Source organism: Malania oleifera, chromosome 2, assembly GCF_029873635.1.
Source record: "Malania oleifera isolate guangnan ecotype guangnan chromosome 2, ASM2987363v1, whole genome shotgun sequence".
Classification (NCBI taxonomy): Eukaryota; Viridiplantae; Streptophyta; class Magnoliopsida; order Santalales; family Ximeniaceae; genus Malania; species Malania oleifera.
In genome coordinates, this window is record NC_080418.1 from 69359533 (window position 1) to 69373113 (window position 13581).

General features: G+C 35.7%; 1 protein-coding gene across 5 annotated transcripts in view; it reads right to left on the bottom strand.

Annotated features, from left to right (window-relative positions):
* LOC131148635 (two pore calcium channel protein 1A) overlaps positions 1-13581 on the bottom strand; it is a 134602-nt gene that overhangs the window by 31633 nt on the left and 89388 nt on the right. For all 5 annotated transcript variants that reach the window (XR_009135022.1, XR_009135023.1, XM_058098478.1 and 2 more), the window contains exon 16: positions 3293-3356. Coding sequence is in view for 3 of the 5 variants with exons in the window: in XM_058098478.1 (XP_057954461.1) it covers positions 3293-3356 (64 nt within the window). In the remaining 2 variants the exon portion in view is untranslated. The remainder of the gene's footprint in view (positions 1-3292; positions 3357-13581) is intronic.

Here is a 13581-nt window from a genome sequence, read left to right on the forward strand (position 1 = left end):
ATTTATTTAATACTTCTAAAAACTGAAAAAAAAAAAAAAAAAAAAAAAAAAAAAAAAAAAAATTAGTTGAATTGCTTACATATGTTCTTGAATAAAAAAAATTAAAAAATATGGTTATAATAATAAAAATAGAGATTAAATAAAATTAAAATATTTTAATAAAAATACACATTATTATACTTATTTCATTTAATTATTATGTTTCAAAACTTACTTTTTAGTGGTGGAAAAAAAAATTTAAATATCTTACATTATCTTTTTTCAAAATTTTAGAAATTTTATAAGTATTTTTATTTATCATATTTTTAATACGCATGGTCATTTTATATTAATTTTAATTAAATTTATGTATAAAATTAATAATTTAATCCCAAAAAAATTCTAGATATTAAAATATTCTAGGTTGCTTTGAAAATCATAAAATATGATTTTCAGATTTTTCAAAAACAGTTCAAAACTGACAGCAGAAACAGAAACTAGCAACATAAATGCATTGAAAAATAAAGAGGTACAAAACAGTGAACAATCATAAGGTAAAAGGGCCAACAAATCAAATATCAAAGAAGGCCATGCTACTAGAGCAGCCAGTATCGAACACCCACAAAGAGGCCAAAAAATAATTCTTCCCCAAATCAAATCAGTGGATGAAGTAAGATTCCAAAATATCAGAGCATTTCTCTCTAACCAAGTTACAAAATTGCCTTCTTTTGCCTCCCAAAGCCAACAAAATCAATCAACAAGAAATGCTCCATAGAATCGAGACAAATCCACCTCTCCCAACAAATAAAAACAATGAGCTTCAGGTTGCAGAACAAAGAAATAAATGAGAATGATTCTCACTACTAGCAAACCACATAACACACATGTCAATGAAGAGAGCCAAGTATGATCTCCAAACGAGCAATAGTAGATTTTGAACTATGATCTGGATCACTTGGAGCTTTTGAGTTGTTCCCATTACACCACTTCAAAACTCAACATTAAGTTTCTAGAACAGAGGAGTTTGACGAAGTGTCATTTTCAGATAATTCTAAGCAAACATATTCTACTCAAAGATTAACAAATTAGGGATTTTTCTTTGTGTGGCTCCTTTGGAAAAGCTAATGATTTAGAGATTTTGTTAACCCAGGGTTTCTTTTTGGATATTTTAGTTATTTTGAGGTTTATTTTGATATTTAATTACTTTGGGGTCATTTTATAATTGTTTATTACTTTGGCATTACTTTGTAATGTTCTATCTCCAGTGTTTCTTGGTTGCCTATAAATATAGGCTTATGATGCAAGGGCTTATTGAATTTTGGATGATTAAAGTTTAATCTAACATACGAGCACGCGCGCGCGCATACATGACTGCTTCTTTTCTCCCTTTCCTTTTCTCTTCTTCCTTCCTTTCTTGTCCTATTTTCATCTCTTCAGTCTCCAGTTCATTTCAAGGAAATTATGTTTCCTAATTAAAATATTTCAACAAATTTCATTGAAATTACAGGAAATAAATTTCAGAAGATCTGTAAGAAATTTTTAAAAAACAGAAATTGAAAGCATCTCAACATTCAATTTCAGGCTGAGGAAAGTAGAATTTTAAACAGTAATTTTTTAAAATTTTGGGGAAATTTTTGAAAGTGTGATTGTAAGATGACATTGCTTGTGAGTCTTAAATCCAATAACTGATTGTCCTAAATGCACAAGCATCTAGAGAACAGACTTCTACTCCTTTAATATGTTTCTTACAACACCCATCACATGCGAGCCAAGGCAAAAAGGATTTTCTTCAGATTAGTCTTTTGGAATGTCTGCTGTTTTGAATATAAAATTCCATACTTAAATACCACGTAGAAAATATATAAAAAGAATGAAAGCCAGTCTGCTTTAAAACTTTGAACTTCTAGACCGATTCTTGTTAGATGCTGTGGAAGAGCTTCATTGACTAAAGAGTGTAGAATTCAAATCATGGGCATCTTCATTCCTACAATTAAATTTCAGCAGTGAGATTTGGTTCACGGAATAGCTACCCCTTGGAATAATGTGGATGGAATACATTGAGAAATTTGAGAAGAGAGGGAATAGTTATTCCTTGTGTATTCCTTATTATTTCATCCAACATGTAATAAGAAAGGAATAGACATTCCAAAGGTGAAATTTAGGAATAGTTATTCCTTGTTTATTCCTCATCATGGATTCATTAAAAATTTACTTTGTTATTTGTTTTATAGTAAGAACATAATTATTATATAACTAATTGTAACTAACTTTTTATATATTTATAACTAATATATTCCACGGAATAGGCATTCCACGAACCAAATGCAACCTAAACATTAGGCATATGCTTGCTATCAAGAATAATAGGCTTTCATGAAGGGGAATGTTGAATAATAAAACCCATTATTGGGTCCTCAATAGCTTAAACTTTTAGATTGAGCGGTTCCTCCATATGGTTCAAATGCTGCTTACACTTAATAGATACAAGTTTAAATCTTAGGCACCCTCATCCTTATGGTTAAATGTCTGCACAATTTAAAACAATGGACATATGCTTTGTCCATGTTTTCAAACCCAATCGGATTGAGCACAAGGGGACATGTTAGAAGTCCAAACCTACTCTAAGGTCTTCACCCATGGCTTAAGTTTTTATGTTGACTGGTTCCTTTATAGGGAAATTCACAGAACTTTAGATTCTTCTGCAATGTGATTTTGAGTTCGTATCCAAGGCTGGGTCAAAATTCCTGCTGTGTTTGAACTTTGAAGTAACTGCACGTGTAATGTGTAGAGCTTCTAGCATGGTAGGATTTCCAGTTGGGAACATAAGAAAAAGTCTAATGTAGCTTTAAACCTGACACCCAAGGGAAAAGCAAAAGCTAGGGTAAAAGTTTTAGTTGGATTTATAGTAATTATGGCAAAATATTGCTTGCTGTTGCTCATTTTTCAGGAGGATGTCTTTGTAAGGCTAACTTACTGAACATCACTGAAATTTACAACCGTGTTTCTGCTTCAATCTTTAGATAGGTGAGAATTAGTCAAAAACAATACTCTTGGTATGCAAGCAAATGTACCATAAAAAAGGTAGCTTCCTTTTACAATTCATTCAACCTAAGAGCACTTATTTGATGAAGAAACAATGAGAAAAGATGTACTTATACACTATGACGAAGACTATTATGATCTTCAAAGAAGAAACTATTAAACGAAACAATCTAGAAAATAAGCACAAAATTACTCTTTGGGGAATAACTAAGACTGTTAAAGATGTGAAAAGGATCACGAGAGTGAAACTGAGAAGTTGAATGCCCCCTACCATTCGCCATTTGAAAGAAAAGTTGGACCATGGGGGAATACGATAGTTGTGGTTTCTCCAATGACTGCAGAAAAAAGGACCATGTTCACATTGTTATTCAACAAGCAACGGCATCAAAAAAGCAATGAAAAACCAAAAAATATAGAAATGATTCATCAAATTGGACTAGATAGCAAATGAAATTTAAAATAGGAAAAAGCAGCCAATAAATAGTTCTTTACTCTAAGCTTCATGGGACTGAGAATACAGGATACTCAGTTTGTTCAACAGACAACAATAGATTATTCATGACAAAACAATTAAAAAAAAAATTACAGTGAGTTCTGGTGTAAAATGAAAGCACAAAGTGATTTCTTATTTTCACTATTTATTTATAGAACCCTTCGCAACAAGCAGCCTTGATTCCCACTACACGGGGTTGGCTACATGAATCATTTTCCACCAGTTCACCCAACCAAGGCCATTCCTCTGCTAACTTAAGAGCTATAAAGTCATTCCTCACAAACTCACTACAAGTTATTTTAGGTCTAGTCTACCCCTACCCCTTTTACTACAAGCGACAATAACTAACTCAGCAACAGGAATTCCAGTATTACAGATTATTATGCCAGTCGTTACTTTAATAAGATAAAATTTATTTTTTAGCCATCAAATCCACTGGAGCACAGAGAACATGAAAAGATTTTCCCTATGGTGATATCTTAAATCAGAGTGTAACAATTAATTTAATTCCTTGTCCAAATTTCCTTTTCATTAAGCTCTTAAAAAGTATCCACACAAAAAAAAATAATTAAAAAGAAAAAAAAAAATTATGTCAAATTACATTTCTTATTGGCCCAAGAATGGAAATAGAGCTGTACTATTGCCATAAATCAAAATTGAAAGGGTTAACAGTGCATTGAAATCCTGAAAGACAGATCAGTGGCTTTATAATCTCTGTTCTTCAAGATTGATTTAAAAGAGACACTCCTTTACTCTGTTTTTTTTTTTTTTTTTCTCCTTTAAAATTTGTCTAGGAAGCACCAGGGCCTTAGGGAGTAGGTAGGAGTGGACAGGTGTTCACTGTTCACTAAATACCTCTGTCACATGTTAAATTACCACTTCACCTAAAAGCTTAAGCTATTAAGTTGGGGTCCAATAATATATATCAAGCCTAAACACTCCCTGCACGTGCAACCCAATTGCACATGGAGAGACAAATACACAATAAAAAGATGACACCATTATATACAGGGTAATAAGATAATTTTAACAACCAAATAATAGAAGCGCCAGAGAAACTAGAACCTAGGACCTCCTAGTTCTTGCAACCATGGCTCTAATACCATGTTAGATTACTACCCCTCAAAGCTTAAGCTTTTAGGTTATAGGCCAATAATGTATATCACGCCTAATATCTCATTGTAATATCTCAAATAGAAGTTGATGTTGCCAAATGTATCAGCATACCAAATGACACAATTAAACATGCTCAAACATAGCACAGAAACAAAATGTATGCTTGTTCTCTTCCCTTCCTTTTCTTGAAGCAAAATTCTTTCAAAAATAAAGTTATTAATATACCTAAAAACTCCTGGGCAGGTAGCTCTATGCATAAGGCAAATACATCATATACTTATTTCGAACACAAAGGTTCGTTAGTATTCTGAACTGACAGATTACTATAACTCAAAGTCCAAAATTTTAGTTTTCAAGAAAGTCAATACTAGGATAGAAAATTCCTTGGACACAAAAATACCACGAAGCAACACTAATCACAACCATCTTGACAATAGTCACGCCTGTTATTTCAGTATTGTTAGCAGCAGTGGTGGTGGTGATGGTAGAAGAAGAAGCAGAGGACCAAAATCCCCGCTCAAAGGCCCAATGATTATGCTTTTCATTATCATCAGGTGGCTGAGAACTTGTCATAATGATTAATGCAAGTCTAAAAAGCTAAACAGACCTACAGAACTGCCCTAAGAAACTAACTGTTAGCAAAAAAAATAGTGCACATATATGCATAGTGTTAGGGGTTGACAGTGTGACCTCGGTTTAATGGGGAGGAGAGGTGTCTTCACTGGTCCTCACCAGGGATTTTTATACTGGATGTTGAATAACTCGGATGATGGCTTGTGTGGTTGTCCTATTAATTGAATATAACAACTAGTTCCACATGTCATTGACTATGAAGGTCGCTTGTCTTCATGAATTCGTTATTGTTGGAATTGATATTTCATGCCTATGATTGCTTTCGAAACCTATCGAGTGTTTATGACAGCTAGATTGTGTGTGTGTGTTGTTGGCTGACTCTGTCGAGGGAGAGCCTCGATGAGTGCCGCACGGCCTATTAATTGGGTTTAAATTGGCGGTCCAGGACAGTTGGTATCAGAGCACAGTGTGCGTGAGCCCGGTGGGAGTGAACACTATGAGTTGGAAAAATGAGAATTTAAAATTTTGTAAAATAGAACAATGTGGAAGCATGTAAGACAAGGGAAGACTCAAGAGCAAGGCGTGCCAATTGAGTTGAGGCCACCAAAGAGAAAATTGATTTTGAAAATTGACTTGTGAAACTTGTGTAAGTCACTCCATGTATGAAAATCCCTGGTATGGAGTAGTTAAAAGCCTCGAGAACAGGTTGAACTACATTAAGGGCATGAGGCCATCTCCTATCTCATGAAGGAGAAAGGCAAACAAAGCTTACGGTATTCGAAAGGAGGATTGAGAAGTGGGAAACACATCGAGGACGTGATGTCATCCATCATCCCAAGGGGTAGTGCCAATAGAGCTTGAGGCCTCCCTACGGGAAACAGACCAATAGAGTTTGAGGTCTGTTAGAGAGTTTTGAGTTGTCGAAAGCCTTGAACAGGCTAAAAGACATCAAGGTTGGATGCAATTCATAATCCCTAGGGGTTGAGCCAATAGAGCTTGAGGCCCCCCTGCGAGAGTGAATTGAGATCATTACTTATGTTGCGTGTACAGAGGATGGGAAAGGAATCCATGACAGTTTGATGGGTTAAGTGAATAGAGGACTTCCAGTAAGACTATAGAGAGAAGGTAATGGTCCACACCAAGCACACAGGAAAGTAGGCAGGGTGCCGCGTAGAAGTGCAAAAGGGAAGGCAATGTGAACGCTGCACACTCTGTAAGTCAACATGGCAAAGAATGAGTAATGGTTCACACAAAGTGCCCAGGAAAGTAGGTAGGGTGTCACACCATGTGCTAAAGGGTTGGCAAGGTGAACGATGCATGCTTCGATTCGTATGGCAAGGAAGGATTATAGTTCACGCCAAGTACCTAGGAAACCGGGCAGGGTAACACGCCTATGCGCGAAAAGGGTAGGCAGGGTGAATGCTACACGCTCTGACCAAGTTAAGATAGATAATTGCAAACCTCTGACGACTTGAAGGATGGTATGATGCGGATTCGGTAGATTTCAATACCCAAAAGACAACCAACTGGAGTAGATGAGTCGTATACCTTTTTGGTTCTTTACTTGTCAGTTGTCGTAATTACTTCATATAGTCGATGAGTCGTATCCTTTTTCAGATCCTTAACTGTCAGTTATCATAGTTATCTCACACAATTGATGAATCATATCATTTTCAGTCCTTTACCAACCAGTTGGCGTAGTTAACTCACATAGTGGCTGTGTATGTGTCCCTTTTCAGCTCTTTGCAAGTGAGTATCCATGGTTTCTTCATACCGTAGATGAGTCGTACAGAGTCAAGACAAAATATGTAGAGTATAACCTGGTAAATGTGTAGTCATTGATGAAGGTCATCAACAGCAAGAGTGTAAAGTATTTTTAGAAATACATCGATGAGGTCGTCGATAGAGTGAGTGGGGGAGAATGTTAGGGGTTGACAGTGTGACCTCAGTATAATGGGGAGGAGAGATGTCGTCACTGGCACTCACCAGGGATTTTTATAGTGGATGTTGAATAACTCGGATGATGGCTTGTGTGGTTGTCTTATTAATTGAATATAACAACTAGTTCCACATGTCATTGACTAAGAAAGTCGCTTGTCTTCATGAATTCATCATTGTTGGAACTGATATTTCACGTCTATGATTGCTTTCGAAAACCTCTCGAGTGTTCATGACAGCCAGATTGTGCGTGTTGTTGGCTGGCTCTGTCGAGGGAGGGCATCGACGAGTGCCGCACGGCCCATTAATTGGGTTTTAATTGGCAGTCTGTGACACATAGCCTTCTTTTTCTTTTCTACAGAAAATGTCACAAGTTAGAAAACATTTTGATAAGATTAATGAAGAAATATATTAACATGGTGAAAAAGAATTGGTGCAGTAGATTGGAAAACAACATCATCTAATATTGTACTAATTGGTCAAGCTGCAAAAGATTACATCCAATATACATCGATATTTTATTAGCTGATACTCACCAATGTCGACCAATATAACACAATCAAAACAATGATTGCAGTGATGATTTGAAATGTGACTTTGTAACTTCCTTCTTCCATCATGCTCTACCTCCATGAAGGACAATAAATTTCTTAGGTCTTAGAATCATGATCTAACACCAAGTTCAAAATTTTAGAAAATTGGAAGACTTAATGGCAGCGATAGGGCTCCACTTTATAATATGCACCACGTACAACACAATGACCATCATGCCTTAACTCATGCTCTCTAACATACAACAGTAATATTAAACATCACTAACATGTAATGCAACAGCTGTCCAGCCAGGCTTGCTCAAGTGGTAAGGGCGGACTTGTGACCTTGGTGACCTCAAGGTCACTGGTTTGATTCCCCACTTGTGGTTTGCACGGTGAATTATCAGGGTGCATCAATGGGCAGACGGCAACATTTCCACCCCTGTGGGTTTGGTGCCACATTGGGGGGGTCCAAAGGGCTCGTCAGTTGCTGGAGTTCCCACGTAAGATAACTATGTAATTTGAAAAACTTACCAAAAAAGAATTGGCAACCTATAAAGCATAGGAAGTCTAATTACAAGGAATAAAATGTGACATCTTAGTGAACTTAACAACTACCACAAGAATCACTCAGGCAGTTTTAGGCAATTCTAAGACAGGATTCATGCTCAAATGTTTCCATGGTGTCCATCACAAATAAAGAGATGTATGAAGTACAGAATCCTACTTTTCTAGTTTTAGCCAACTTGAAAGAATGGGTACTACCCTTGCAACATCTCTATGTAAGGACGGCCAGTAAACCCTTCCCTTAATAATCACCTTGTCCCCACCAAAATGAGCAACTAAACCACCTGCATTCCACTTCTAGACCAAGGAATCTCTAAATGAAGCGTTGGAAGTGCATAGTCTAGTCCCTCTGAACAGGTATCCCTCATGAATAAAAAAGTCAACATACGGCATCTATAGAAAAATAAAAATAAATAAATAAAAACTCCTAATTCATTTATATGCCAACTTGATTTCTCAACTCCATATGAATTGGAATTGTCTTTGAAAGCAGTGGTTGCTGATTTTCGGATCAGAGACAGATGGAACTGGCCTCAAAGACAACGCAGCAAGCCAGTTGAAGTCATATATATCCTCTTCTTTAGGAACAGATAAAGAAGACTACGATGCCTAATTCTTCTGGTTTTTTCACTTTTTGTTCTTCTTGGAACCACATCAGAGAAAGGGGAGTTATATATACTTGGAGCAAATCTATATGGTTTCAGAATAACATCCCACAGCATGTTTTTATAGCATGGCTAGCAATTCTAAACAGACTTCCTAAGCTGGAAAGGCTTTATTCATGGGGAAAAGCTGAAAGTTTCTCTCGTACTCTATGTGGACAATCCTATGACGTAAAAGCCCATCTTTTCTTCAATTGTCCTATGTCAAAGAGCATGTATGAAAATTCTTGAACAGCTCTAAACAGAGTATAGACCAAGAAATTTCTGACATTAGTTGGAGGAGCTAAATTGGATTGCTTCACTTAATAAATGCAAAGATGGAACCAGAAGCAAACTTATATGGGCTGCTGCCATCTACTTTAGTCCTCGGGTTATTTTGTTTCTTTGGTCTTGGTATTGTCAAGTTGCTAGCCATTTTGTAATACTCTTCGTATAATTCTCCCAGTTCTAATAAAAGTTATCTTACATGTTCGGTTAAAAAAAAAAAACCTCCCAATTCACCCCCTTAAAGATAAGAGACATTCTCATCCTTTAATCTCTAAAGGCTTATGATTTCTCAGTACTAACCATGTGAAGAATAGCCACTCAACCAACACCATCAACTATGTTATTCTCAACAATTACAGTCGTTTTAAAACAAAGTAGCAGCCATTCAGAAGCTTTACCCACCTAGCATGCTCAGAGCCCAATTTCTTCTGCAAACTAAAACATTGGAATGCTTCGTAGAGAACAAATTCTAGGGGTAAAAGAAAATATCTCCAATAACAAGGGGCCTGACTGTGAGTTAACTCTATATAATAAGTTCTCTACTTTTGCTTAGCCACAACTTTTGATAAATGAAGAATGGTACTAGGCGTCCCTCATAGGCTCAAAAAACCAGCTTTGCCTACCCTAGTCAAAAGCAATCTCAAATACTGCTCAAACAAGGATGTCAAGTACTTACTAATTCAATCATCTTCTTCTTGATTTCAATAAAAGGACTCGCACGTCCAATAAAACTGTTTTTCCTTAAGACAATCAACGGTAAGTGGACATGATAACACCGAGACCACTAATGGAACACCTAGAAAGTAACTACATTATGAAAGCTACAAACTTCTGAAACAATCCTTAGCTTAGGTTAGTCCCTAATGACTTCGCCCATTCCAAGTTTAGCTGCTAATTGTTATACTCTACGTAAAGGCTATTACGCTTGGGAATAGCGCTCCAATCTGCAATAACATGGCATACAGCTTGGCATCCATAAAAGTCATGAAAACTTGTAAAAGATGATCTACAAGCTCCTCCCTGGAACCATGATAGACCAAGATATAATCTATTCGGACAACTAGGAATGTTCCTATGGGTTTTTGTAGGACAACATGTAACATTAATGGAAGTGCTGAGAGCATTAAAGTCCAAAGGGTGAGACTAACCACTAAGCAAGCCACCCTATGTCCTTAATATAGTCCTTGAGTCAACTTATGGCCTAATGCATATTTGACAATAACCACTGTGAGAAACCAACTGGTACCAACTAAAGAAGCTTCATATCTAACCCAGGTCCAATAGGTTGAATTGGTCCTAGTCAAATCCAATTATCTAAAAGAAAATAAAAAAATCACCACTTTAATATAAAAAATGCCTTTAAATCTATTCAAAGGGCCTATAGCTTTAAAGTAACAAAAATTCATCAACTTTTATATCTCTTTCAACATTTAAAATTTAGGTTTCCTAAATGCAGTCCTCCAGTCATCTCTAGCCTAATGCAGATCTAATGATAACCACAGCACAGTACTAGATAAAGCAGCTTCATGTCTAACCTAGGTCAATAGATCAAGTTAGTTATTTTTAATACAAATATGCCTTAAAACCCTTTCCAAGGGTCTAGACAATTAAATAAAAAAATGCATCATTTTTTATTGCTCATTGTATTTTAAAAGTTCAGGATTTCTAAAGAATAGTTTAAGTCTTCATTTGTATGATTCTCCTCAAGAATAGTTTGTTCGGAAGCTAAATCTATTTTGAGTATAAATATTTTTGGAGATTCTTGATTCATAAAAAAGGGCATTCCCGGGCCACAAGGCTCCTCCCTGCTTTGTGAGGGTAGGGGGAGGGTCATCACAGTGTACATAGCCTTACTGCTGCTTTATGCAAAGAGGCTGTTTCCTTGGACTCGAACCCATGACTAACTGGACACAAAGGAACAACCTTACTATTGATCTAAGGCCCCACCTTCAAGATTCTTGATTCATAATTCAGAAAATTAAGGGCCCATTTGGTTAAGGTTTTGAATACAATTTTCCAAAACATCCCGAAAAAGTACAGAATTTCACAAAACAATTATAAGGTCTTTACATTGTTTTTGGTTATGGTTTCTGGATGCAATAAAGATAAAAGGTATGGGGTGTGACCCTTTTCTTGATAGTAATGTTAATAATGATACTAATGTTATTCTTATGGTTATTGTTATTATTATTTTTATTTTTATTATTATTATTATTATTATTATTATTATTATTGTGATTATTACATTAACAAAAGTAAAACTTGGATCAACCTCAAGCAAACATAGTTCCACAATTTTAATTTCAGGTAACTATTTTGAAAACAATTAACCAAGCACATTTTGGAGTATAAATAATACATGATACGAACTCTTGTTTTCATTTTAAAAAAACAATAATACAAAAACTTGTTTTGAATCCTTAATTAAATAAGCCCTAAAATTTTGACACACAATTCGCATCTTGCTTCAACGACTATGCTAAAGCCACCAGAATGTCAAGCATATCTTTAAGTATGAACCTTGTTAAACCTTGATATACATTGTTGGCCCAACTTAAGATTTTTAGGTAAAGTGGTAATCTAACATGGTATCGGAACTATGAATGTGAGTAGGATCAAGATTCTAGTTTTGTTGCCTGTGTTCAATTTATAGGGGATCAAAATTTAACTTATTCCCTATAATGAGTGTTAGCAACCACTTCTCTCTCCCCGATTTCCAATTGGGTTCCATGTGCAAGGGAGTGTTAAAGCTTGATATACATTGTTGACCCACAACTGAACAATTTAAGCTTTTAAGTAAACTAGTAACCTGAAAAACCTATACTTGAGGCTGGTCATATCAATGACCAACCCCACTATCTACTCACATGATTCAAGATTCATCTTTTCTTCAAGGCTAGAGGGGCTAGAAAACAAGAATAACGATGTCTCACAAATCCGTTCACATGAGCAATCCTACCTTCATATTCAGTACAACACAATCCTTATTGTCCATAGTCATTTTTTGACCAAACCACTTTTAACACAAATGAAGAATCAAAGGGAATAAAGAGCAAGTAAAGGATTTCCACTAAGGCGGTAAACTAGCCTCCCCCCATAGCTATCTATTGGCACCATTCACAAGCGCTTGACCAGCTACTGAAAGCGGTCAACCAACCCAGCCAATATTTGAATTTTTGACTTGTTTAAACACAATTGGCTAGAGATTTTGGACTAAATGTTTTTTTGGGAACTAAAAATGGCTTGATGTCTTTTTCGAGGATATGTAGGCAATCCACTTTCTAGATCTAGCCATACCAGACCAAAAAACCAAATTCCTTTTTCATTTCTCCGTTATTTGTATGCCTACATGTGTTTTGTATGATTGGATTTGATTAGGCATTAAAGTAGTAGGGCTTTCATGAAGCTTAGTCATTTGCACAAGTCCTATGAAAATCTTTTCAAAGGGAAAAGGGTCGGATAACTTTCTTAAATAAACAACACCAAAAGGATGAGAAAATGCAGAGGGCGGTCAACCAGCCTTTGCAGGTGGTCGGCCGCCTGGTTTTCATAATTTGTCTCTTTGTTTTCCAAAAATTCAAATGTTCGTTTTCAGAAATTGTTTCAAAATAGGATATATATACACACACACACACAAGGTAAGCATGGTAAACATTCAAAAGAAAGTGTTTTAAGGTGCTAGTGTTTTGAATTCTAATTAAAAATAATTCAAAGTGTTGTCTTCCCTATTCACAAATGTACTCCCAAACCTAATCTCTTTATAATGGATTTCCTTTATTTTTCCTTTTCAAAAATTAAATTAAAGTGACCACTCCTTTTTCAAAGATAAAAAGGAAAAGTTAGATGAAACAGTGGTTTGGTAGTCAACACTTGTTTGATTTCAAAACAGTCGCCAAATGTTAGCAACCCAAATGGGTCCTCAAAACCCAATGTCGACTAGACCTAGCAAAGGAGATCAGGTCGGATAATCCATGGCGGATAAGGCACACTATCGGGTGAAGAAATCATAATCCATATTCGACTCGTTTAAGTGGTGGATTAGGCGGTTTCAGGTCGGATAATTCATGGCGGATGGGCAGATAATCCGTCATTCTCAAATATAATTTTATTAGTAATGTATTTTGTGTCATAATAATTTAAGTTGTATACAAAAACTTGCGATTAGTTTGTATATTATTTTTTCAATAACTATATCAATCATTCAATCGTTTATACTAATTAACAACTCCTGATTCATGTAAGTAAAACTATAAGCATTAAAAACTAATTGTTCATCAAACCGTCGACGGTTACATTTGTCCGTTGCAGATTCAAATGATGAAGATCTGAGGCAAATCATCACAATAAAAACAAAGGAGCGTCAAAGATCCAAAGTCAATTGTCTAAGGATCATATATGCAAACAAATCAGA